We start from the raw sequence: 25,825 nt of genomic DNA, 5'->3' as shown, positions 1-25,825 counted from the left end.
GCGAGGGCTATCCACTGACTTTGCAGAGAAATACCTTAAAAAGCCATAGCCTTCAGCTACTAGTAGTAAATGTTGGGAAAGAGATGAAAGGAAACGGTGCACATAATATCCTCAGGCCGATTACATTGCTTGTAGGGTGTGTCTTAACATATAGATGTATCTGCCTGTATGGTTTTTATATATTGTATGAACAGAGCCCCAGCCGATGGGGCATGATGGATCTCCTTCATCTACTCACCAAAAGTTAGGCAGGTTGAGCGATATCCAAAGCTGAATGCCCTCTCCCTTCCTGGGGCCACAATCCATTGCACTTGTCCTGTATGCCCGGATCTTTCCCTGAATGCCCACCTGCCGCTTCTTCTTTAAGGAGTCATATACACATAGTCCAAAATTGAACAAGAATCCAATTGTGATGGCCTTCCTAGTGAGACCCCAGACGCCCCGCTAAATTCAGATAGATGATCGCCCGTCCACAAAGCAAGATATGTGTGATCATTCCGATGTACGCCAGGTATAGGTGACATTTAATGCTGCTTTGCCTCTGCGGATCCGGCTGCTTCGTCAGCGAGGTGATCCGTGTGGCTGGTTGAAACACTGGATTTTCCATCCGCAGGCTCTGTTCCAGGGTCTGCTGACTCCTGTGAAAGGTCCGGTGGGGGAAGCTGAAGATGCTGTGGTGACGGGGTAGTTGGTATGCCCGATCTCACTGAGGTTACGCAGCTCGTGTCACCGGCCTCTCCATCTGCCTCCTGACTCGGCCGCCTTGAGTTCGAGGCAAGCACGCCCTCCGCGCGAATTGAGATATTCGTACTCAAATGGCCGGATCCATCCACATCATCAAAGCTGCTGTCCCTAATGGTAGATGGCGGATCGATATGCTCAGGCTCACGAGCCTCACAAACGAGGTCCTTACCAGTAGGAGCGACATTGAGAGCAGGCATAGGCCCCTCTGTAGGATCATTGTGTCCTTGGAATACAGGACTGTAGCGGTCTCCCCGAGGCAGTGGCTCTTGATGGTGGTGCATGACTTCGGGAGACGATGTTTGCCATTCTCGAGCTGCTCCGACAACAACATTGACACTGCTCGGATCATGACTTCTTGGCAGCTGTAAAGGGTCGTGCGAGGGTCCGACACCGCTGTGAGTCGGCACACTTGTGATTTTGGCGAGATCATCGGGAGACCATGTCCTCGTACCTCGCGGCTGAGCTGGAATGATTGTCACAGGAAGCGGATCATCAGCTTTCCCAGCCTGGCGACGAGAGCGAAGTTTGTCTCTTTGGACGGCAGTGAAAGCATCCATCTTTGACCTGATGTTCCATTTTTCTGGGTTGACCAATGCTGCTGGCGAACGACGCTGAGAGTTTCTATCCAACACTTGTGCCCCAGCCACTTCTGCAGGTGGATAAACCCTTTTCCTCTTGAACGGGTTACTCACAACAGTCCATAGCGGGCGTGAATTACGCCTAAGTTGGGTTTCCATGCCCCTTGTATCCTGTTCTGTGCCGGTGCGTTCGATGGCCTTTTCACTCACTGTGTTTCCTGGAGTAGACTCATTCAAAATCTGATTTGATTCCATCGATTCGTACGGGCCATCCTCCAGTATCTGAGGAGATGGATTGTGCAAGTTATGATAACGAACAGCATAGACAGTACTTGCTGCACTCGTAGTCTCTGCCCTGCTCACTGGCGTAGCAACTGCGGCTGGAAGCGCAGGCCGTGATACATTCTGCTCGGCCGCTGAAGGCGCCGCCTCATTGTCGTCGGCTGCTGGAGCGACAGTTCCAGATGGCTTCATGCGGCTGTGCAAGAGCGTCCGCAGGCGGAGAGAACGGTTCTTGGCTCGAAAGCGCTCCTTCAACCCAGGTACGCTTCCGGCATCGTCACTGCCATTGCTGTCCAGCCGTCTTTTCCTTGGCCAATCAGCTCCGTTCGCCGTCGTAACATCTAGCATTTCATCACCGTCGTAAATCTCCCGTCCAAGTATTCCATCCTTTCTCTCATCCCTCTCTAATGCTTCAATTCTCTCCACCCATTCCCAGACTACCACACTTGCCGCCGCCGCACCGACCCAGCGAATGTAGAAGCCCCAGGCAGCGATATCGGGGGATGATACGTCAATCACGAAAAAGACAACCGGAATGAGAACAGAAGTTATCGAGAGCAGTGCAACCAGACATATGTTGCGCATCTTGGCATGATAAAAGGCAAATCGATATTTGGATATCGAGTAGTATATGATACATGAAGCGTAGATGAAACCTATGGCGAGCTCGAATAAATAGCTGAGTGCTGGAATCGCATCGCGAGACTGTGTCGGTCTGGTGTTGGTGCCATTTACGAGGAAGTTGTTTAAGCTGCTGAATATGGCGTCGAGCAAAATCAAAGCAAAACCCAGCCACTTGATGGTGACTTTCTCCTTGTGGCGTGGGAAGAGGCGAATAAGAGTCTGAACTTGGGCTAACCATAGAAAGGTGTCGGAAATGACTTGCACAACGCGAATCTCGAGGCTTTCGGTCACCTGTTGCACCATTTCCTCCGAGTCCATAAATCCTTCCTCGTACTGCCTCTTGACGACTTTGAATGTGTCGGCTGTCGCGATGGTCATGGAGATCGCAACGGTAACCGCAGCGATCTTTTGCAACAGTGGGCGTCTTCCCACGCCAACCACAGAAGAATTGCCACTCAAGCCTCTCCGAGTTAAGAAACCAGCCCCTCCTCCTGGGCCACCCACGAAAAAGGTGCGCGGGGTGATGAAGATCAGGATGACCAAGAAATAGCTGATGACGGTAGCCACTGCGATAGCAAATACTTGGGGAGTGGTCGACGAGTAGAAAGGCCTCCGAAGGTCCGTGACGGTGGCATTGTCACCGAAGCCGCCGTGGACAATCCCAGAGGAACCTCCCGTGCACACCGGTCTGAAGACGCCATTCTGGGTGAGCGTGACCTCAAACGTCTCGTTGACTATGAATAAACCTATCATCCTGGTCAGCTCTGCACGGGATGTCGTGGAGCACTTGACCAACCTTGAGGTATGGTGAACGGGCTGCAAAAGGGAGCGGCAGATGTACTGGTGGGGTCTCTTGTCCACAACTGCGGTGACATTGGTGGGCTTAGGGGCGGGTAGCTGTCGACTTCGTCGCAGGTACGTATGTCAGGGCATGGCGCTGATCAGCGAGGGCTTGAGATCTAGGGACCACATCTGCATGGGATGCCGCCTCTGTAGAGAAAGATCACGGTTGCAGTGGGGGAGGAAGGCTTGGAATCATCTAAGCAACTGCAGCGCAACTTTCCATTTGAAGCTGATGAAATGTGAAATGAGGGTCTCGAGTCCGAAGATTAGCCTGGCATCGGCATCGGCATCTGGGCGAAACAACTACCGGGATCTGTACTACTAGTACTAGGTAGTACTAGTACTACGTACGCTCTCACACGTGCAACCATAGATACACGGAAGAAAAGCTTAGCCCACCGCATTCTCAATGACACAATCCTCATCACTAAGCTCTGTCATCAGGCAATCATCACAAGGAACGCAGATACGGGAAGAGAAGTTTAATAGCATGCTAAGCAGGATTGGGGTTTCTCTCCTGTACTGGGTACGGAGGAGATCCTAGTCTGCTAGAACTGAATAGGTAGTAGCTCAGCACCTGGAAATGCCTTCGGATGTTCCAGCTCAGTGAGCAAAATGCAGGATCTTGAAGCCAAAGAAGGATCCGCTAGAACGCTTTCAACCCTGGAACATGTCCGAGAAAAGGACGAGGGGACGAGCAGCAAGCATAGTGGCCAGCCGGCAGTCATAGCACTTCCGCAACAACACCTAGAGCACCGTCGCTTGCTGAAATGCTTTCGATAGCAGAACCCGCATCACCCGTGATTGAATCCATTCCGTTCCTACCCAAGGTTCGCACGCCTGCCTATCGATCATACTGTTCATTGGTAATAAACTCCAGCATATCCCGGGATCCAACTGTTGGTCCAATGCCACCAAAACCTTGATGTACTAGTGCAGGGTCCGTAGAGAAGAAATTGTTCAAGGGAAGCGCGAACCAATCACCAAGCTCGTCAACGCCGGTTCCAAAATCAGCTGGATTCTGCCCGAGACCGTGATTGCCCTCCATGTAGTCATTGTAGTTAATTGGTGGCATGTATGCGACATTCGTGACTTCGCTCATCGACTGAGCTTGTATCCCTGCAAGAGGATCGTGTAGACTAGGAAGGTGTTGGCCGAAGATGAACGGGTTATTCAGTGCTGTTCGCGCTTGCGGCTGTCCAGGCTGACCAGCGAACTGGTGTTGTAGGCTTGACTGGTCTTGTTGACGCTGAGGCGTTTGATGGCGAGAATTCTCCCGACTACTTCCAGTTGAGCCACTGTTAGGTGCTTGGAGACGGATGAATTTTGCATGTAGATGAGAAGACAACATCTTGACCAGTTCAGCAGTACGAGCGCTCAGGTGAACGTCGTCGACAACACTGCGCGAGAGTTCGTCTGTGATCGAGTCGAGGAGCATGAATGACTCTCGAACACCTTGCTCGGAGGCACCAAAACTGAAGCGCTAGGGAGAAGTTAGGTTGTAGGATAGCATGGTGTGAATTAAACATACCTTTAAAGTGAACATGAGACCCGAGAGAATTCGGAAGTACGACCTCACAGAAGCATGAGTCAGATGTCCCCCGGGCACTAGACCTTCCTTCACCGTCTTGAGAATGCTTCGTGCGGCGTCAGACACCTCATCAATGTACTCTTTGTTGGGTCGCCAGATCTCAAGCAACAGTGAAAATGTGATTCCGCCGCTGACCGCAGATGCATCCCCTACACCATGACTGCCATTGTTGTGGTTGTTGCCAGTGGTTGCGGCCTCGTTGGATATGTTGATCCACGACTCGACTACCTTTTGCAGACCCAGAGAGTTGATATAGAGGCGAGCGTAATCATGCTCCATTGACAACAAATGCTGCATGACCGGGTCGAACTGGTGTCGTACGCGATCAAACTTGGCTTTCCAATCTTGTAGCATTGGCTTGAATTTGGCAATGGCCTCGATATACTGCCCGCTACTGGTCAGGTCTCGGGTGTACTGCTTAGATGAAAAGATCTCCTCATTGGCTTTGTACATCAGACCAGCAATTCCCATCCAGCATTCCTGCATCAACTCGATCGGGTTAGTAGGGCCGGTGCGATGGATGGGGTCGGTCTCCTCAAACACAGCGTCCTTTCGCCATGCTTCGAACGAAAGCATTGGAGTAAAGCCAAGACGACCGCTGGTTTGAGATACGTAAACTAGAACCATTCTGCGCACGCGTTGCTTTCTGGCGCATTCAGAATCAGGCCCGTGATGATGCTTGCAGTTGTAGTGCTCTTTGTCAAACACACCAAGCTCGAATGACAACGTAACGGCTGCACCTAAAAGCATCCATGACATTCGATCTGAACGCCATGCAGGCTCAAGCCAGCTCGAGAATGCCACCTTGCCGTCTTCATTCGCTTCTAGACTAGCAGCTTTGGGAGCTTCATCTTCTTCGCTGAGAGGGAAGTCTGCATCCAACAATCGATTCTCATTATCTCCTGGGGGAAAGTGAAGTGCACGGGGATGCCAGTCAGTCAGTAAGAGCAGAGCTTCGATGGTGCCCAGAGTGCGCAAACTGCCCTTCCAAGTGATCTGTCCAGTCCGGGACTCGTGAGTCTTGACTGCACCACCGCTGCAAAATCCCCCTCCGAATTGCTCCTGGCCCCAGACCAACCGCTGCACCATGCCTCGTAGATTATTCCACAGGACATCATGGATTTGATATGCTCGACTTGTTGCCCCTGGACCTGCTAACTGCATGTGACGAGAAGCTATGGTCAGCATGGTAATAGCAAGAATAGGCTCATCAGTGACAAGACTGGTGTGCATGGATAGTGGCCGATAGTTATTGATCACCACTGGCGTCATAGGAGCAAGATGCTCGTAATAGCTGTACATATTAGTCGTAAACCCAAGAGGACAGGAGAGGTGAATGTGACATACTAATCGATGTATGCCATTGCTTCTGTTGCTGTGAACCATCCATCCTTCACAAGTCTCATCCTTGACCACATCTTGAGAGCTTCCTGGTAATTCTGGTTCTCGGCAGTATTGGAGTTTGGGCCGCTCCTCATGCCATAGCTGGCCGCTTGATCAGAGGTCTGTTCTCCAGGAGCCATGGTATTTGACATTGTGCGACGATGAGGGGCACCTGCAGAGCTTGGAGTGCCAAGGGTGGTAGAAGGTGACAGTAGGTGACTTGGAAGACTTTGTGAATTTTGGCGGTTCGCTTCTTCTGTTTGCCCTGCAGCTACTGACAGCAAATGCAGCGCTTCATGGCTGGTAGCTATCGATGGATGCAGAATGTTTGCAGCTTCTTTATTGACCATGTGCTCATTTGCATTTCTGGGGTTGGTACGTGGGGAAGTGATTGGAGCAAGAGGTCTGGGTGAGAGTGTTTGTGAGGACCTTCCACCTGTGCAAGAATTGGAGTCAACCATCATATTGAGCTCATAACCATTTGACGATCTTGGTTGCATAGGATAACTCGTTTGCATAGGGTGCAAAGGCCATTGCGGCCCCGTGTTTACATTTGGGGGATAAGGTGAGGCAGAAGAGTATGGATATGAGTAACCAAGACGGTCGTCCTTTGAATCGTCCGTTGGTTCTGTTGGTTCTGTGAGACGTCTCTTGTCTCTTCCTAGCCCGCCATCACTGCTAGCATCGTCTGCCTCCTGGGATTGCTTGCGCTTGCGCCGTGTTGTCGAGAAGACGCAGTTCTTGTGTTCCCGACGACATCGCATGCATGGAGGATCGTGAGGATTGTCTACGCCTGGTAATATGTCAGCATCAGAAAAATACCAAGTACACACGAACATACTGCCTAGGTCGCATTTTACTTTGCGCTTTCGACATGGATCGCAGGCTTGGTAACCTCGTCGGTGCTGGTCACGGGGTGGTGTCGGTTCCTGGTTCGTTTCTTCGGCCTCTGCAGATTCGTAGGATGAAGACTGGCCATATGGCTGAGCGTCAGTTGTCATCGCCACAGTCGATAGCTCTGTTGTCGGTGGTTGATGCGGGAGAGGTGCCGGCCCTAAGCGCGACTGCGGAGCCGCAGTTGAATCTGTGGGAGGGGGAGCGGGACGGTTGGGTTGGTTGGCCTGGTTCAACTCGAGCTCATACTGGAGGCTGGCCCAGTTTCCACCTAAGTGGACAAGGTCGTCACCAACAGACTCCAAGTAGTTAGAATCGGGCCCTGACATGGGTAGCTGTAGTCAAGTATGCAGCTAGGTTAGGTAAGTGGTGGGACGGTGTGGCTTACAACAGGAGATGCACTCATTATCTACGGGTTGTGGACAGGACTAACCGTTATTCACGTCTCACTTGCATTGCGTGATCAGTCACAGGTGGCAGCATTGCTTGTGGATTTACTTGTGACATTGAATTGCTTGTAGCCAGTTGATCAGAATGCTTCTCTGAGGGAGCTGTTCCGGTATGCATGTGTTTTCGCGCTTGTGGACGGATACCCTCGGGCCGATACATCCGTTTCCGTTTCCGCCTTCTCCTTGCCATTCACCTGCTGATGCAGGCTCCCGTGCCTTGCTGCCTGCCCGTCTGGAAGCTTAAGATTGGAGCTGGCACTGCTATACATGCTGTCTTCACTGCCTTGTCGTGAGAGCATCGGTGTCAACCGGCCTGTGCCCAACGCCCTGATCCCACCAGCCTTCCGAGCTGGGAGCTCTCCAGTGCCCGCTGTCAGGACATAGAGTAGATATTTCAGGTTTGGAAGCGTGTGGCGGATGTCTAATATTCGCAACCCGTTTCTATTCATGAGGAACTCGATATCTTTGTTGAGCAGGAACACCCCATACTCAAATTTGTAGGACACATTAGTAGGATACAAGGGAAATGTGCGCTGTGCTAATCCGATAGATATAGGGTCTTCAACCGTCGACATTGAGGCGTTTGGCGAAACTGGGTAGGGAAGAGGCGTGAAAAGGTACAGAGAGAGCCTATGGGTAAGGGTAGAGGTGAACCCTAGTGCCGCGGCGATTTCGTCTCGATTGGTGTCGTCAAACACTGAATTAGGAAGGTAGAGGTGGCGGATGCTGAAATGCAAAGCTCTGTTCTTGATCGGCTCTAGTGGGTAGATGAATTCCAAGTCTTCACATACCCTTCGAACCTGGGCACTTGCTGCATCAACTGTCGTCCGGGATTTTGCTTTAGTATCACGTATAGCCGTGCCCAATGTGCGGACTGTGGACTTATTCTTATTCTGGCGAAATCGACCCGATTGGATGGCATTCCTTCTCATCTCGAGTGACGCCACGATCTCATCTCTTCTTTTGTTAAGTGATCCAAACTGTCGTTGTTCGGCGGAAGTTGCGGAACGAACCGCGTTGAGAGCTTCCTGAGCTTTCCTTCTCTCCTCAAGGATGTGCAGCCCCTCTTTGTTGCAAAACAGAAGACTATTGATCTGCTCTTCCAGCTTCGCTCTGGTAGCAAGAGCGTCTTGAATACAGTCATCCAAATTTGCCAGCTGCATCAGCGCATCATAAGAGGAAGTTCTACCCGGCCTTGAAACACCCGTCTTTGCAGATCTTTTCAATAATGAAGCGATGGGCTGCTCGTGAGATGACATATCCGTAAAGCTTGTGTATATTCCGTCCTCGAAATGAAACAGTATTGAGTTTGGTGGCAATGGTTGATGGAAGTTGTCAAGACTCTTGCCGATGAATTGAAGAGCTCCGAAACATATCTGCAGGTCTAGAAGACAGATATACTTTTCCAGCTTGTCGGTCTTCACCCATAGCTTTAGCTGGACTTGGTTGGCTCGCGCGACCTGTGGACCATTGATATTGAGATCAAAGAATCGGAATGCGGGATTGGTGCATCTTTCAATCACCTCGCTGACGTAAACTGGCTCAGGTACGCCTGCGACATGTAGAGAATACCACGCATCTGCCATTCTTTCACGTGCTAAATCTTCGAGTTTCCTCTGTCTCGTTTCCGAACTTGCACCCGTCCAGTGTAGGGTACTTCTTCTTCGCAGTTTTCCTGGTTTCTGTGCACTGATATCATGCAGAGTTGAAGAGCTCTTCTGCATGAAAGTTTTGTACTCATTCTCGGGCGAGTTCAAGTCCGTACAGGATCGAGTTTGATGGAGGGTCCTGGCTTCGCTCTGGACAAAAAGTCTGGTTGGCAACTTCGAGGTGTATTCAATATCTTCATCAGTACTAGTTTTCCCACGACGGTAACTGGATGTAGAGACCATGCTCAAATTGCGCACAGAAATCCCTTGGAGGTGCCGAAGCCTGCGATTCTACATGTTTGTGAGTCAGTGTCAAAATATCAAGGATAACAGCCTGCAATCGTACCCATGGCAAGAAAAATGGGCGTTCTTGCTGCCCCTGGGGATTGCCCGCAACGACGCCTCTGTCACCGGACATGGCCATGCAGAGGGGAATGCGTGCCGCCGTTTGGCGGGCCCATCAGGTATTGGTTGTCATTGCCTGGGAGCATGAGAAGGATGGGGAAATGCGGATACCTGGCAAATAGCACTGGTAGATCTTGGAAGCACAAAGCTACAGAGAGGTGAACACGTTTGTGTAGTCCCCATGTTATGTTCAGCTTTATACTACTACTACTAGTATACTAGTACTTGCTACGGTGAAATGATGTTATATTGCCAAGCCTGATATAGGCCGCGTTAGTACTACTTCGGGTGATTTGAAGTGCTAGGTGAAAAACGTAAAGAGACGAATACCCATGCTGCATATCGGCAGGAGCGAGACAGACTTGACTCCTGTGCTATCTTGCGGCTGATATGACTATGTCCTCCTTCTGACTCCTGTCTACTCTGTCTAAACACAGGGATCGTAGCTGAAACACCCTACCTACCGTTTCTGCTTGAGCACTCCAATGGTTCAATAAGGACGAAGACAATAACTGATCAGAAGAACAGATAATTGGTAATGCAACTTATGAACGAGGTCTCCAGCGAAGTTGTCATGGGAATATTGAAAGAATCTTTCACTTATTTGTGTTGACAAGCATCTGCCAAATGATTCCTCCCAATGCGATGAGATAACACACCATGTAAGTGTGAAGATGACTGGAATTAGACGTCGCCAAAGCTGATTATGTCAGGTCATATTCAAAGTATGAGATATACCATTATATAGCCACAAAGAGATTTTGCTATCGTGGATACGGTTGCGCTTCCGCAGTATATGCTTTCGATCTGGAGGCCACTATTTTCTTGGTTCAAGGATGAGCTGGTGTCTTCTCTCTCTCATATGAATCAGTGCTTTTCTCACCCGTTTCACTCAACACATGAGAAACAACTGGTAAACCCATTCCTATTCAGTAATGGGGTCCGATGTATTCTTGCTGTCTCGAGAACAATGTGCTTATAGAGACCACACGGTGGATGGCTAGGACTCGCATTGAATTGAATAAAGCGCTGGTCAAGGGGGAGCAGGAGGAGGAGGAGGTAGGAGAGATCGTGCGCGATCATATGGCGGAGTATCGCCCAAAGTCTGATTGCGTGCTGTTGATGAGAGGTCATTTGACGATGGAAAAACCATGACTAGTGCCGCGAATGATCAGACCTTCATGTGTATTGTTGTTTCATCAGGATGCTGTGAGTTTTCGTCTTTCTGCGCAGAAGCTCCACAAGTCTAGAGCTGTGGAACTGTTTGACGACCCTTGTGCGAGCATAGAATTCTTGTCAACATCCATGGCCACTGGTCAGAAACCCAGAGCATCCTGAGTCCGTGGCTTCCCAGCTAAGAGCCGAAATCTTGAGATTGCAATAGTACAACAGCAAGTAACGATGTGCTTCGAAGGACGAGAGTGTGGAAGCTATTGACTGTTTGCAGAAGATCAGCCAGGCCACGAAAGCAAAAACAACAGGGGTAAAAACAACGAAATCTGTGTCAGTGTCAGCATTGTTCGTACGTTGAACAGATCAATGTTGACGTTTCACCCTGTGCTCACCGACATGGTGCCCTGTTCATGCCTGCATATACTTGCCGGACGCTGTCCTACGTCTGCCGGTATGGGCACAGAGTTATGCTGTTGCATGGTAGGAACTGATCTAGGATGCAGACAGAAATAACTGCCTGAGAGCCTGCTGAACAATAGCCCGGGGCACTGAAGCCTGTTCACTACGATGAAGCAGATCGGAAATTTGAGGCTTGAATTTCTGACTACGCCACAACTAACTGAACACGAATGAGTCCCCCACCAGAGGGCTTTCTGTTTCATGGGACAGAAGCCCAACTAGCTACATGCGTCAGGGGTAATCCGCTCTTATGATAACATGAAGAATGCTGAGTTAGATATGTGTACTCCGCTAGCCTACCCATTAAACCTATACTTCATCGACTGAACCCGCCACAGACCATACACTAAATGTGCGCACAGCATTACACGACGCACCCTCTTGCGTCCTCGAGGAGTCTCGTCTACATTGTTGAGTATCGTCCATACGCCGAAGGCTAAAGAGGGAAATGCCAGCCGGCAAGCTGCAAAGGTCTGAGCGCCATCACGATTCGGCTGTTTGTTTTAATGTATGGCGCCAGGGGAGGCTTGAGGTAGTTCCCCCGCCGCACACACTGGGCAGCTTTGTGGTAGCCTGAGCTGCATGGTTGCACTCCTTTCGTTGTCCTTCAACAAACTTCAGCAGTGATCTAGTAGAATGAGGTCAGAGGTCAGAGGTCAGTTACTGTATGATGAGCATGTGCACTGGCAATGCATATGCCTGAAGAATATGACCTCACGTCCTATGTATCTCATGCACAGCAACATGGTACGTGGTCATGGCTCAAGCCCAGCAAGCCAATGCCAGCGTAGGGGCTAAAGAAAGCTTGCCTGTTTCTGCATGCTTGGCCCTATACCGGTAACGAAGTCCCATCTTCCAGAATGTGACTTTCAAATGTCAAAACAGCAATCTGCTTATGCTCCGAGTCCTACCGAATGCTTTAATCAAGAAGTTACACAGGCGAAAAGAGTGAAGCAAGGAGATATGGAGGAATTTCAGCTCTATCTCGCGACATCATTGCTTTCCGAATGCGAAGACTTGTCAGCCATTTTATACCTTCTCTCTAAATCGTTTCACAACGGTTTGTCCAAGATAGCACCTGTGCTCACTTCAGGTACAAGATGCTTTCGATTGCTTTTGCTGGCATATGTGACATGCTTAGGAGGAGCATCTATTAGTCCAGGGCAGGTGGAGCAAGATGTAGGTCGCAGCTTGACTTGAGCTCTGTAATGTCTGTACAACAGCTGGACGACGTTGGTGTTTAATTGGAACAGTCCCCCTCCAGGGGGTTGGAGCGGATCGTTGGATTCCAACCTGGGCCTGATACACTTGAGCACCGATGCATTGAGAGGGCAGCCATCCAAAAGACATAATAACCCAGCGTCGATCTGCAGATCAGCTCTTACCTTTCGCTGAAACCAGCGGGCCATGGCTCATCCTGCGACTTCTGCATGCCGTCTACTGGGCCGTCAAAAGAATACATCCAGATTCGAGAGGACGATTTTTCATATGTCTGAACAGGAGCTTACCCATTCGTTCAGAGCAACCAGAAGCTGCCCAATGTGCTGCAAGTAGCCACGGATGGCTTGATTTGACGTAATTTGGCCCCTGTAGCTGGATGAATATACCGTGAACTGTCTCGAAGTCCGTGCTCTGCTCATTCCTCTCGTCGATTCTTCTCGGCCAAATATCGCGAAATGTGTTTGACTAATAAACTGAAATGTAGAGACGCATCTCCATCTAGTTTTATGTGATTTCTTGCATGGTGATAGGTTGAATGAACTCGGTCAGCCTAATTGTCCGACATTACTCGAAGATCAACGAAGCTGATAGGTCACCGTCGTATTCCTAATAAAGGATATGCCGGGGACGATTTTGCAGCGCAATGTTACACTCTTACCCCTTAAGGACTTACCAGTTCGGTTCGTTCCTAGTTCACAACAACTTGAGGCTCTGTACCAGATACTATTCGTGAAGGGTAATGGCCTCAAAAGTTGATTGAGAAATTGATGCGCTAAGATTATTGCTTAGCATTAAGTGAGGGCTTCGATCTAAGAAGATCAAGCTCCTCTGCTGCGATTTTCATCTTGTACTATCGTCTGAGCGTCTCTCCAAGTTCTCCTCCAGGCACTATTCCCCATCCACACCATGTCCAAATACCAGTAACTTGTCTATCGGCGTTTGCGCAGATTGTCGAGTATCAAAAGTCTCAGTGAAGACACTTCCCAATGCTAATATTTATGAGTTCATATGTAGAAAACAAAGAGCTAGGCTTCTAGTCACCTACAGCTTCTCTCTTGCGTAGATCTGATCAAGCAGATAGGAGACATCGAGGTCCCGGTGTGCATGTGCCTGGTAAAAGAGACGAAGGCTATCGCGGGGACAAGTCCGTAAAGTCTCAAGATTGGATAAGATACGCCAACGGTCTCGCTGGGGTCGTAGGACTCAATGATAGGAAGGCTTGAGCAAAGTGAAGAGATAGTTTCATGCTTTTTGAGCGGCCTGTTCCTCCTGCAAGCGTAAGCATTGCGGGCACTGGCCCGGGCAGGTGATGTAGCGCTGGTGAGGACTGTATGAGCATGGTCTACCAGAACCTTCGTTGCGAACCCGGAAGTAATGCTCGGACGGCTTTGAACAAGTGACGTAAACATAAAGATTGCGGAAGTTATTGCACATACTGCCTCAAGTCTCTCACTCTGAAATGTCCAAGGCAAGACGAACTTGTGGGTAATGGGAGAGGAATCTCCCTCTTATACCAAGCATAGAGTCTCTTTGCTGAAGAGAAACTGCTTCGGATTTGATGCATTTCACCGCCATTTCCCACCAAGTTGTTGACGTTCTTCTTGTGTAGCAAATGCGTCTGGCAACCTGACCTATGCAGAGAGGACATGTCGCTGTCAGGGTCGGTAGCGTTCATGTAGGATCACTGCCTACCGCCCACCTGTTTGTTCTGTCTAGTGGAAGTCAAGCTGCAAGGACGCTCTGACTAGGCAAAGAAGTGGGACCTTAGGTAGTAGCATTGGTAGGACGTCTTTGGATGTTGTCGAGTGAGAGCTTGCTAGTGCGGCTGCTGAGTCGAAGCAATGTACTTTGTGCATCCATATCGAATAGTCTAGGATATACATCCCATAGAGTTCTCAGCAGCATAGCACACCGATCCGTTTGAAATTTCTACTGTTGAATGATACGTAAATGGTCGGAGTGTTACCAATAGTAACGGAAAGCTTAGCTTGAGAACAAAAAGTTACTGTACCCATGTCAGTCTTTCTGCAAGCAGCAAACGTCAATGCAGAGGATATATTGTCTTCCACTCCTTGTGTCGATCAACATTCCCATTTGAGAGATACACGACTTTACAAATATCAGACGTTAGGCGCGCATGATGCGAGCCATTTAAGAGCATGTTTTTAACAACAATTCTTCATTCGTTCTTGAATATTCGAGCTGGGAACTAATCCTGACGCTGCGCTGCCTGCAGAATGACCGTACCTGCGCCAGCCCAGGATCCTTGAGGCAATGCGACATGTACATTACTGACTCTCATTGGTCGACATATGAGGCTGCACCTCCAGGCAAAGGTCCCTCAAGGTCCACCGCCTCTACTCTTCTCCTGCCTTCTCCACTTTCCCTTACGAGATTGCCAAAGAATTTCCTGGCCGCCAGGGACTCGCGCTTGGTCTTGCTGACGTCTTCCTTTTTCTTTTGCAGCTCTTCAACACCACGCTGTAGGCCAACCGTAAGTTGCCGAGCCGGATATTGTAGCACACGTCGCACTTCAGAGGAGATCCTATCGGCATTCGAATGAGTGTAGTCGATCGAGGCAAGATTGGCCGAGAGCTTGCGAGCTAGGCGTGACGGTAAAGAGGTCGGGATGGTTGACAGGACGTATGCAACGGTCACTGCAGCTGGAAAACAAGTGTCAGCATGGGATGTGGCAGGAGACATCCGTGAGCTTGACTTACCAGCTGCAACGATACCAGGTAGTATAAGGCGTCTTAGGTTTTTCGAGCCCATGACCCTAGCGGCACCGAAGGCGCCATCCACCCATCCAAAACCACCGATTGCACGAGTGCCTAGAGTGCCCACCACCGTCATCGCCATACCAGTTCCCACGACTTTTTCCTGACGTTCCCATAATCCACCCAGATCAAAAAAGTCAAGCATTTCGACATTCGTATCAACAGAACGCGCCAGTGCATCTTTCCGTCGCTGGAACATCAGATCAGATCTGAACGTGAGATTGTGATACTCGTCGCCGATATGCAACAAGCCGAGAGACTTGATCATGCTGACACCTTGAATAGATCGTGCCCTGCCATAGTCCTCGCATACCTTGACAGAGGCAGCAATCTGGTCTAGCATAGCCAATTTCAAATCTTCAGCGTATTGGAAGGCTGACCAGAGACCAGGGTATTCGACACCAAGATTAGCATCACCGACGCGGTTGATTGTCCTCGAAAGTTCATCTCGAGTATGATTGTACACCTCTGTGCAGGCCGCGTCCACATCTTTATCGACTTGATCCGAGACCTCAATTCTGTGCTTCTTGCTGTCCTCAAAAGCAGGCTCAATCTCTGAGAGCTCTTTGCTTACTCTGTCCAATTCCGACTGCGCAACATCACGATTGACAGTGGCCAGAACATGGAGGTCACCCAGACAGTTCAAGAGATACGTCTTTGCTGGCGCTAGTTTTGACCTTGCACGTTTCTCGAGCACGAACCGCCGTAAAGCGCTCTCGAGCTTCCCAAAATCTTCAATCTTCTCCTTGTCCTTTCCTTTACCTTTACCTGGAGAGCCGGGCTCGCCATGCTTGCCAATTGGTACATCCTCGTCGCTTTGATCTTCATCTGGTGGACCCGGTGGCTCACCATCCTCACTATCCCGACCAACATTTTTCCCAAGCGGTGGCAATGCTGGAGCAACAGGAATTGCATTGCTCGACACAAAGTGCACAAGCTCTGAAGCTTCTTTAAATGTTCGTGGACTCATTCTAGCAATTTGCTCCAGAACCCTTCGCTGGCATTTCTCCTTATCCCGAATATTGTCAAACCCGTTGACAACCATAAAGATGTAGGCTTTCTCATGAGCAGCTTGCCAGATGAAGTCTGTTGCAGAAAGAGTGAAATGATTAGCCGCCGAAACCACAAACACCACCACATCGATCTCTTCCTGCCTAGCAAATACGGCAGTGGTCTTGACAGAGTCGGAATTCAGACCAGGTGCATCAATTAGTGCTATATCGACAACACCGTTGTTTAAGAGCGACTCATCAACCGGCCGGCTGTCTTTCACATAAACCTTGCACTGCATGTATCTATCATTGTCCGTCACAATCTTTTCTAACTCTTGCAAAGCATATGCGTCATAAGTGCTCTCATCATGACGGTCATAGATCTGGTCTCTGTGGACAGCATGCACCTCTTCCAAGCCGCCGTTTTCTCTTGCATCCAAGACCTCGCAAAAGATGCTTGTACACGGCTGCTGGTCTTCGGGCAGTATCTTCCTCCGCAACAACGCGTTGCAAAAGGTTGACTTTCCCGCATTGAGATCACCAGTAACCAGGACTTTGCTGGAAGTATCCTCTATTCGATCACGTAACGAAAGGAGATGTCGAACACTCTGACTGATCTTGCCGTCAAGAAGTGATGCGATCGAACTCTTTTCCAGTGAGTGGACGAGCTCAGCTTGTGAAAGAGCTCCCAGTTTGAGGTCTAGCCTGAGGATTGAAAATTCTTGCGCGATTTGAGGGGTGATCAATCTGGGCTCTGGCGTCTTCCTTTTTTCTGCCATAGTACTTGTTTCGCCTGTGCTACTCTCGCCTATCGAAGTTCCTGCACGCTTTGGAGGTATTGGCCTCGGAGTGGATTGTGAAGAGGGGCTGGTAGATAAGTTTGTTCCACTACGTGTCGAAGATATGTGTTTAAGGGCTGGTCGGTTGGTGAATGACGGCTCAGAACGATGAACGGATGGATAGTGTGCTGGCCATTGTGAGTTCATGTGTTGTAGCTCCTTCAGCAGCTCTACGGTCTGCCCAATCGCCTTGGCCAGCGCCACTCGATTTTGATTATAGTAAAGCTGGTGAACATGGCTTGCCAGGATCCTTCTCTCATTTTCCGATGTTTCGTTGGCTTCGCCATCGAGTTTGGGGGTATGGGCTGGTGTTGGTCGATCTTGGAGTAATTCCTCACGCCATGCTCTCATCTCGCCACCGTCGAACTGACCGTCCCCAGCAATGCCAGTGCTGTAGCCAGAGTCTCTTTCCAGTTGCGCCATCAACTCTGCCGCATTAGTAGAGTATCCTCCGCTTCCGACAGTCATGTATTGTGGTCTGAGGGGTAATGAGGTGCTGCGAGGTGGAGATCCTAAGCTCTCCCGATCATGCTGTTTGGACGACTCGCCAACACAATTTCCGTCATCCTCTGGGAAATATTCCTGACTCATTGTTGCGAGGAATATGTCAGCAAGTGGAAAGGGTGCAGATCATTATGCGCGTCCAGACGTTCCTTTGTTGCCAAAGAAAACGAGGCCTTAACTTCGCATATACACCGGGGTAACCGTTTGCAATGGCGGAATTTGGTCTTGGCAAGTTTGCAATCCTCCGCAGCCAACCAACGTCATTGCCCTTCTCCAGGCTACTGCAATAGCGAATCTATCGTTATCTAACTTTATATTCCAGTCTTCACGCTCTGTTTCAAGGCCTAGTTGGAGTGCGACTTGAGTATCTCATCATGAATGTGAGTCCTTCACCCTGTCACTCTTTCAGGGCAACCTCTTACAAGCTCCGCCAGGTTATTGAATGGGCATTTGGAAAGCGCATGACACCGGCTGAACGTTTGCGAAAGCACCAAAGAGCCCTGGAAAAGACACAGCGTGAGCTTGACCGGGAGCGAGTAAAGCTGGAGAACCAGGAAAAGAAGCTGGTTCAGGACATTAAGAAGAGCGCGAAGAATGGACAGATTGGTGCTTGCAAGATTCAGGCCAAAGATCTTGTAAGGACACGAAGGTACGAACCACAGAGTTCCAGTCCAGGTATTGGATGCTGAAATTTCAGATATATTGGCAAGTTCTACTCAATGAGGACCCAACTGCAGGCTATCTCTCTACGAATACAGGTGAGGTCAACTGCTTTGGGCTTTATCCCAACCAGAAGAAGGCTGAAGACTTTCCCGCAGACTGTGCGCAGCAATGAACAGATGATGCAGTCAATGAAAGGAGCTACATCTTTATTGGGCAGCATGAATCGACAAATGAACCTTCCAGCGTTGCAGCGAATAGCAATGGAATTTGAAAGGGAGAACGATATCATGGACCAACGCCAAGAGATGATGGATGATGCTATCGATGACGTGACGGGCCTCGAGGATGAAGAAGAAGGCGAGGAAGTGGTCAACCAAGTCCTTGATGAGATTGGAGTCGATCTTAATCAGGCAGTAAGTCCAGGATTCGAGCAAGACAACTGTCCTAGTCTAACAAGAGCTTCCAGCTTGGCGAAACACCTTCTGGCCTTCAGAAGAATACCGTCAGCGAAGGACGCGTGGCGCAAGCTATCGGAGCTGGAGGTGGTGCTGGAGGTGGAGAAGACGATGATTTGCAAGCTAGACTGGATAGCCTGCGGCGGTAGCAGCGTTCCTTGTGCTAGCCTGGATTTGTGTACCTGAAAGCAAGGCGCTTAGGAGTTCTGAAGGTTTGGGGGATATACCGTTACTGTAGTGAAGTTTCCCCCCCTGGTTGAGCTATGTTGCCGAGCTGGCTGCAGCAGACGCCACAGCTGGAGGGCATATGTACAGATCAGGCTCAGGAAGACGGTTTTGGGAAGGTGGAGCATATCCCCATAATATATGTCTAGTTAGGCGTCCTGCTTCATGCATGCTTTAGGAGGACCCTAAGTCCAATCCATAGCGTATCATGCAGCAAGCAATGCATAGTAATAGCAAGAGGGAGTACATATCGAAGCAACAAATGCCACATGAAACAGAATATGCAACAATTTTAGAATGTCTTGGCAAATCCCCCGCCATTGAAGCACCGCAGCTGCCCGCCTGCTCTTATTTCATCCAGCAAGATGACTTGTGTTTCACATGGAGCCTTTACTTTTGTATCTTTACCTATCCTGCTGAGAGCCTCGTAATCACCGGACGAGGTCGCTGTGGCAATACTCCACCTACAACATCCCATCTAGTCTTTGGCTTCAACAGGACTCCCAATCGCGCTGGCAAACCCTACCGATACCAAACTGGGCCTCTTGATTTTTGTCTTGCACGCCTCTGCCTACCGGACACACAAGCCGGAAGAGATTTTTTTGGTTTGCGGCTGCTAGCAAAATTCCCCAGGTCAGTATTCAAGCGTCTCAGCGTCTAGCAGTAAGCGACGTCATCCATCTCACAATACACTCACTGGTATGCAAAAAGTTCAGAGTGAACTATACCTTGAAGCACAACATACTCCTTGTTACTAAGAAATCTGTACAAGATAGAAATCCTCCATTATTATCCCATCGCGGCTGCTCGCTTTACAGAGTGAATCGAAATCCGAAATTCGAAATCGCTCAAAAGATATAAATTCAAAATCGGTGGCTTGAGCGCAACATATTCCTGGACATCTCCTGTTAGCGAACGACCTCTAGAGTACGATCGTCAGTGAATCACCACTCGTTCAAGCTGGCAGGCACGACAGGGAGAAGAGTCTCCCAAGGAGGTTTCCTGAATCGGGTATTCGGATCCTCCACCCATGCCAGAAAAGAGAAAGATAGCGACACCGTGAATCATACACCCAGATTAAGCACCGATAGGTCTAATCTAGACACTAGCGGGGCCAACACTGTTTCTAGTGGCGAAAGCGCAAGCCCATCTTCTGTATCTAAAGCTAACACAGCTCCTGTTAGTAAAAGCGACGAGCTTCACAGCCCAGGAGGCGACAGTAAGAAGCGAAGGAGTAGCAGCGCAAAGGCCGCCGCATTTCTCAATAGTGCAAAGAACACGTTACTTGGCAACGACAGAGAGGGCCTGCTCACTCCAATGCAGAAGCTAGGCAAGACTGACGCTGCGTTGATCGTGCCACAAGGCTCCTTGAACAACTCAGCTGGAGAATCGCATCAGACACCCAACTCATCATTTACAGTTGGAGTTACGGAGGACAAAAACAAAAAATGTCGTCGAACAATGGAAGATACGCATTCGTACCTTTACAATTTCCTTGGTACCCCTGCACCCGTGTTGCCATCTGATGTGTCACTGACAAGCAAGCCGACGGGAGAGGTCAAAGATACAATGACCGACGGAGTATCAGATAGCTCGCAACACGCAGTAGAAACAGACAATGGCTACTTTGCAATATTTGATGGGCATGCGGGGACTTTTGCAGCTGAATGGTGCGGTAAGAAGCTTCACATAATATTGGAGGACTTGATGAGGAAACATCCCAACACTCCTGTTCCCGAGTTGCTCGACCAAACTTTCACCTCTGCAGACCAACAGCTGGAGAGCTTGCCACTCAAGAACAGTGGCTGCACGGCTATCACTGCTGTGCTGCGCTGGGAAGACCGTGTGCCAAATTCCCAGTCAGCAACCGGCTCTACGGCTATTGCACCAGCCGCTGCCTCGGCTGTTAAGCAGTCAGATGCTGAAGATGTAGATGCACCTACGCGAGCAGCGCCTTCAAGACCCAGCACGGACAAGGCATCGCAGGTCGTTCATAAGATTCAAGAGACAGCTTCTAGACAGCGAGTCTTGTATACAGCAAATGTTGGGGATGCACGTATCGTCCTATGTCGTAATGGCAAGGCGCTGAGATTGTCGTATGACCACAAGGGAAGCGATGAAAACGAGGGACGGAGGATCTCTAATGCTGGAGGTCTCATCCTTAACAATCGTGTGAACGGAGTGCTTGCTGTCACTAGAGCGTTGGGAGACTCATATCTAAAGGATCTGGTTACCGGACATCCTTACACTACGGAAACGGTCATCCAGCCCGATATTGACGAATTTCTTATACTTGCTTGCGATGGGGTAAGAGGATATCATAGCACCCATTGATCGGTTGACTGACTTTTGGTGTAGCTCTGGGATGTCTGCTCAGACCAAGAAGCTGTTGATCTTATCCGCAAAATTCCCTCCCCTCAAGCTGCTTCGAAGGCACTCGTAGATCATGCGCTTTCACGATTTTCCACGGATAATTTGTCGGTTATGGTCGTACGGTTTGATTCCAAGAAACTGCAATCCAACACGTCTTCGAATATTGGTGTGGAAAGAGATGACAGCACGGCGAACGGTCCTAGCGAAGTTGAAACGATTGTCAATGACGCCAAACGGAGATCGGGCATTGACGATGAAGCCGTAGTCCAAGATGAAAGCGAGTCCGAGGAGTTGAAGGCCAAGGTCATGAAGCAGATCGAAGAGGAAGATCCTGAACCTGGTCCTGAACTGGCTCCGGAGGGCCAGTCAGACGCTGAAAAGGTCTACGTGGAGAGGTCGAAAGGGCCTACATCAAACAAGTAATGTCTGGGGCTAGAGCACTGCTTTGTGCTCAGGACAGCTGCGAATATGTCATGTTGGCCAGTTGAGGCCACGAAGCGTCTACCACCACGAAGGTGAGCTTGCTGCACATCTACAGCTGATGGCAAGAGCGGGATGGCAGGTCGGCAGATACCATGCTCAGTCGCCGGCATGGAGAGCGTAGACTTGGCTTATCGGAGGGCATCGTGTACTTTAAGGGTTGGCTTACCAGGGCCCTACCGTAACTGTATCTCCGGCTTTCATGCAGCTGGAAATAGGACAGAGACCATGAATTACACTGGCCACAAAGGTGGTAGGGCTACTGTCAACTGTGCATTGCAGCAGGATGCTTACAAAGCAGGGAATTCGAGTCACACCAGCTGAGCAGAGTCTTTGCAGTGGATGGGGACTTGTTTTGACGGGCGACCGGGGGTGCAGATCTCTGAACCCAGCAGTCGCTACAAGCAATGCCAGTGGCCCGGAGGCCCAGGGCTATCCCCGTGCAGGGGTTGGCTCCACCTATCTCCGAGCCAAGCAAATAAAGTTGATAAGTTTTAATAAATGTTATCTGCGTTCCTCAGCTTCTCCCAATTGACAGAATTGAACATCTAGGGCCTTGCCACACTCACCACTTTCACTCCTCCCGCCCCTTCTGCTGGAACTCTGCACCTCACTTCACTTCTGCCACCTTGCTTCTTGAGAGTCAACCACAAATAATTGAGCAGGATCTTGCCTTTTCAGCCGCAAGTCTAACCACGACCCACAGCGTTTATACATATCATAGCTCAGATAGGCGGACGATCCCAGAAAAATTTTCCCTTGATTACCTTTTAAAAGACCTCAACGGACTCCCCGTCATTTCACTCCTTCATCATATTCTACTTCGCAATCATGGCTTCTCGCTTGGCCATGAGGATGCCTTTAATGGTTGCTCGACGTTCTTTAGGCCTTCCCCTCGCTTCTCGACGTTGTATTACTACCTCCCTTCGAACGAATTGCGGTATCCGTCCTGCGAAATCTACCTCCCTTTCTTGTACAGCTTCGCACCAAGTCTTTCGCCGCGCATACGCCGACGCTCCTACAGTAAACTTATCTCCCACTCCAAGCCCCAAAAAGCGCTTTAGGCTCCTCCGCTGGACATTTCGTTTGACCTACTTATCTGCAATTGGTTTCGTAGGGTGGGTGGCATACACAGTCTGGGTGCAGCGGAATCCTAACGACCAGATCGAACCGGATCCAAACAAGAAAACTTTGGTGATTTTAGGTGAGTTGGGAATACGGAATGCCAAATAGCATTGACTAACTAACCACGGGCAGGGACGGGTTGGGGCTCGGTATCTCTGCTCAAGAAACTCGACACGGAGAATTATAATGTCGTGGTTATCTCTCCTCGGAACTACTTTCTATTCACTCCCCTACTCCCTTCCTGTACTACTGGAACAATCGAACATCGCTCCATCATGGAGCCTGTCCGCAACATTCTCCGGCACAAAAAAGCATCCGTGAAATTCTACGAAGCTGAAGCAACCAAGATTGATTACGAGAAGAGGATTGTCTATGCCAAAGATGACTCTGAAATTAAGGGTGAGTCTGTGGAGGCCGAGGTGCCTTTCGATATGCTGGTCGTAGGGGTTGGCGCTGAAAATGCGACATTCGGCATTCCAGGGGTGCGTGAGCACTCTTGCTTCTTAAAAGAGGTTGGAGATGCCCAGAAGATTCGGAAACAGATCATGGACTGCGTGGAAACAGCTAGTTTCAAGGATCAATCTCCCGAAGAGAAGAAGCGACTTCTGCACACTGTCGTGGTTGGCGGCGGCCCAACTGGAGTTGAGTTTGCGGGCGAACTACAAGATTTCTACATGGAAGACTTGCGAAAATGGATTCCAGATATTAAGGAATATTTTCAAGTCACCCTGGTTGAAGCACTTCCCAATGTCTTGCCTATGTTTAGCAAACAATTGATTGATTATACGGAGTCTACCTTTAAGGAAGAGCATATCACCATCCGGACCAAGACCATGGTCAAGAATGTAACCGATAAAACCATCGAAGCCGAAGTGACGAAGCCTGATGGCACCAAAGAGTTGGAAGTTATGCCGTATGGTCTGCTTGTATGGGCTACCGGAAACGCTGTCCGCGGGGTGGTCAAGGATCTTATGCAGCAGATTCCCGCGCAGAAAGATGCTCGACGTGGACTGAATGTGAATGAATACCTTGTTGTCAATGGAACAGAAAACATCTGGGCTGTGGGCGATTGTGCGGTGGCCAACTATGCGCCCACTGCTCAAGTTGCCGCCCAAGAAGGAGCTTTCCTTGCTCGTCTGTTCAACACCATGGCCAAGACCGACGAGATTGAGCAACAACTCAAAGAACTATCCGCCAAACAGGCAGTGGCCAAAAACGGGGATCGCGATGCCATACTCGATGAGATTGAGGAACGTCAGCGGCAACTAAGGAGAGTCAAGCAGATTGGGCCTTTCAAATATTCCCATCAAGGATCGTTAGCATACATTGGAGCCGAGAAAGCCGTGGCTGATGTAAGCTGGTTGTCGGGCAACTTTGCCAGTGGCGGTACCCTGACATATCTGTTCTGGAAGAGTGCTTACCTGAGCATGTGCTTTAGCAGTGAGTTGAAATCTTCTCTTTTTGGTGATGTAGCTGACCAGGTTCCTAGCTCGGAATCGCATGCTGGTGGTTATGGACTGGTTGAAGGCCAAGTTCTTCGGACGCGATGTTTCAAGGGAGTAGTAGTCAGGCACGGTTTCGCTCTGCTGTAATGTAGAAGGTTGAAGGTGGAAGTTCTTGTGTTTGGCATCATCCAGCGAGGTCAAGGTATTGTTTTTTTTTGGTATATTTGTCGTGGGGACGAATAGAGCAGATAGATGGAACGGCGAAGGAAGATTTTGGGCTCAACTAGTATTGTTGCTCACCGTTGCTACTGCGATGAGGGACTGGCTACAGGAGTTTCGTTCGGAACGGGCGTTCAGCTTACTGATCAGATAGCAGGCATTAGACTTGAGCAAGCGCAGGCTCGATGCACATAGCAGGTGCTTAATCTACAGGGATGCTATTTTCTGCTGTCTGCCATCTGCCATCTGCATAGCATGCTAGTTTGATCATATAGGATACATTTACCCTGACCTTGGGGGCAAGCTATTCGTCCCTGGGTATTACCATAGCCTGTTCTCCTCAGCATCCTCCCTTTTCTTAGTCACCGTCCTCTTGACGCCAACATCCGTCCTCGGCAATCTATGATATAGACTCGGGGTCTCCCCCTCGCCCACCGTATGCGCCAAATACCCCCTCTTCGCCGGATCGCGATAATACTCTATATCCTTCCTACTCGTGGGATCCGGTAATCGGTACTGGAAGCCCATCCCCTTGACCCTCTGCACGGGGTCGCTGCCCATGCCGATCCTGTTGAGGGCCGGGTTCTTCAGCGCCTCGGGATCCCATTTCAGACTCACGAAGGGGGCCGTCTTGCCCTGCTTGATGCGGTGGATGGCGTATTTGGTGTAGTATCTGGTGGTGACGGTGCCGCCGAGGGCTTCCACGGCCGCGATTGCAGAGGCCGAGGCGCGCGAGACGACGATGTTGATGCGCGTGGTCAGCATGTTGGCGCCTCGCCCTAGGAGCTTGATCCCGTCTTTGACACCATGGACGGCGCGCGTGCGTGTCAATTCTTTGACTGTGATGGGTTGCTGCGGGTCGATGCGCTTTTGGTTGATCCAGTCTTGGATTCTGTCGAGGTTCACGGCGGACATCTCTTCGGCGTGTCTGGAGCGAGAAGGGATTGAGCGTTAGTAGTGTGGTTTGCGTTTAGAAGTAGGTGGGATCGGGGGGGGGGAGTTTGTTTTCCTCGTACATATTCTTGAAGCCATGTGGACCGCGGACGACCTCGTCTTTCGTTTGACCACCCGTGAAGCCGGCCGGGACCTTTCCATGTTGCTTTTGGCCTTTGTGACCTCGGCCGGAGGTTTTGCCTTTGCCTGAAGAAGGTCCTCGTCCTCGTCGAATGCGTTTGTTGTATGCGCCTTTGGTGTCGGACAGGGAAGTGAGGATCGATGCGGGTCGAGCCTGTTGGTGTAGGAAGGGGAGGAGGAAAGAAGATAACGAGGTGAGTGTAGTGGAAGGCTTGGGCGATAGTGGGGACAGTATTAATCGTGGCGGCATATTGGCTCAATTGATGATTGAGTATTCGAGCTCCTATGAGGAAGTCCAAGCACCAGTATTGATTTGGTAGGCAATGCCAAGAACTATAAAATCTTCCCCTGGCGCAAAC

The 25,825-nt window shown here is 49.9% G+C and overlaps 7 protein-coding genes across 7 annotated transcripts; 2 read left to right on the top strand and 5 right to left on the bottom strand.

Annotated features, from left to right (window-relative positions):
* Window positions 1–524: 524 nt before the first annotated feature.
* EPUS_05569 (uncharacterized protein) lies at window positions 525–3,103 on the bottom strand (the record flags this gene model as incomplete). Its single annotated transcript, XM_007804428.1, has 2 exons — window positions 525–2,974; window positions 3,025–3,103. 2 exons carry the CDS (start codon window positions 3,101–3,103, stop codon window positions 525–527), a joined length of 2,529 nt encoding a protein of 842 aa, XP_007802619.1.
* An 812-nt stretch (window positions 3,104–3,915) lies between these two features.
* Window positions 3,916–7,268, bottom strand: EPUS_05568 (uncharacterized protein; the record flags this gene model as incomplete). The annotated part of the gene is made up of 4 exons (XM_007804427.1): window positions 3,916–4,554; window positions 4,603–5,956; window positions 6,010–6,838; window positions 6,887–7,268. 4 exons carry the CDS (start codon window positions 7,266–7,268, stop codon window positions 3,916–3,918), a joined length of 3,204 nt encoding a protein of 1,067 aa, XP_007802618.1.
* A 200-nt stretch (window positions 7,269–7,468) lies between these two features.
* On the bottom strand, window positions 7,469–9,455 carry EPUS_05567 (uncharacterized protein; the record flags this gene model as incomplete). Its single annotated transcript, XM_007804426.1, has 2 exons — window positions 7,469–9,328; window positions 9,384–9,455. The coding sequence occupies 2 exons, from the start codon at window positions 9,453–9,455 to the stop codon at window positions 7,469–7,471; spliced, it is 1,932 nt and encodes a 643-aa protein (XP_007802617.1).
* Window positions 9,456–14,593: 5,138 nt separating this feature from the next.
* Window positions 14,594–17,494, bottom strand: EPUS_05566 (uncharacterized protein; the record flags this gene model as incomplete). Its single annotated transcript, XM_007804425.1, has 2 exons — window positions 14,594–14,958; window positions 15,016–17,494. 2 exons carry the CDS (start codon window positions 17,492–17,494, stop codon window positions 14,594–14,596), a joined length of 2,844 nt encoding a protein of 947 aa, XP_007802616.1.
* A 287-nt stretch (window positions 17,495–17,781) lies between these two features.
* Window positions 17,782–21,546, top strand: EPUS_05565 (uncharacterized protein; the record flags this gene model as incomplete). The annotated part of the gene is made up of 4 exons (XM_007804424.1): window positions 17,782–18,056; window positions 18,105–18,703; window positions 19,925–21,057; window positions 21,109–21,546. The coding sequence occupies 4 exons, from the start codon at window positions 17,782–17,784 to the stop codon at window positions 21,544–21,546; spliced, it is 2,445 nt and encodes an 814-aa protein (XP_007802615.1).
* Window positions 21,547–22,434: 888 nt separating this feature from the next.
* EPUS_05564 (External alternative NADH-ubiquinone oxidoreductase) lies at window positions 22,435–24,291 on the top strand (the record flags this gene model as incomplete). Its single annotated transcript, XM_007804423.1, has 3 exons — window positions 22,435–22,807; window positions 22,861–24,168; window positions 24,218–24,291. The coding sequence occupies 3 exons, from the start codon at window positions 22,435–22,437 to the stop codon at window positions 24,289–24,291; spliced, it is 1,755 nt and encodes a 584-aa protein (XP_007802614.1).
* A 422-nt stretch (window positions 24,292–24,713) lies between these two features.
* Window positions 24,714–25,716, bottom strand: EPUS_05563 (uncharacterized protein; the record flags this gene model as incomplete). Its single annotated transcript, XM_007804422.1, has 2 exons — window positions 24,714–25,320; window positions 25,409–25,716. The coding sequence occupies 2 exons, from the start codon at window positions 25,714–25,716 to the stop codon at window positions 24,714–24,716; spliced, it is 915 nt and encodes a 304-aa protein (XP_007802613.1).
* Between the last annotated feature and the right edge of the window lie 109 nt (window positions 25,717–25,825).

The sequence above is a fragment of the Endocarpon pusillum genome (assembly GCF_000464535.1).
Source record: "Endocarpon pusillum Z07020 unplaced genomic scaffold scaffold3361, whole genome shotgun sequence".
In the NCBI taxonomy this organism is placed as follows: domain Eukaryota; kingdom Fungi; phylum Ascomycota; class Eurotiomycetes; order Verrucariales; family Verrucariaceae; genus Endocarpon; species Endocarpon pusillum.
Note: the sequence above shows the minus strand (reverse complement) of the source record. Positions and strands in the feature narration are given on the sequence as shown.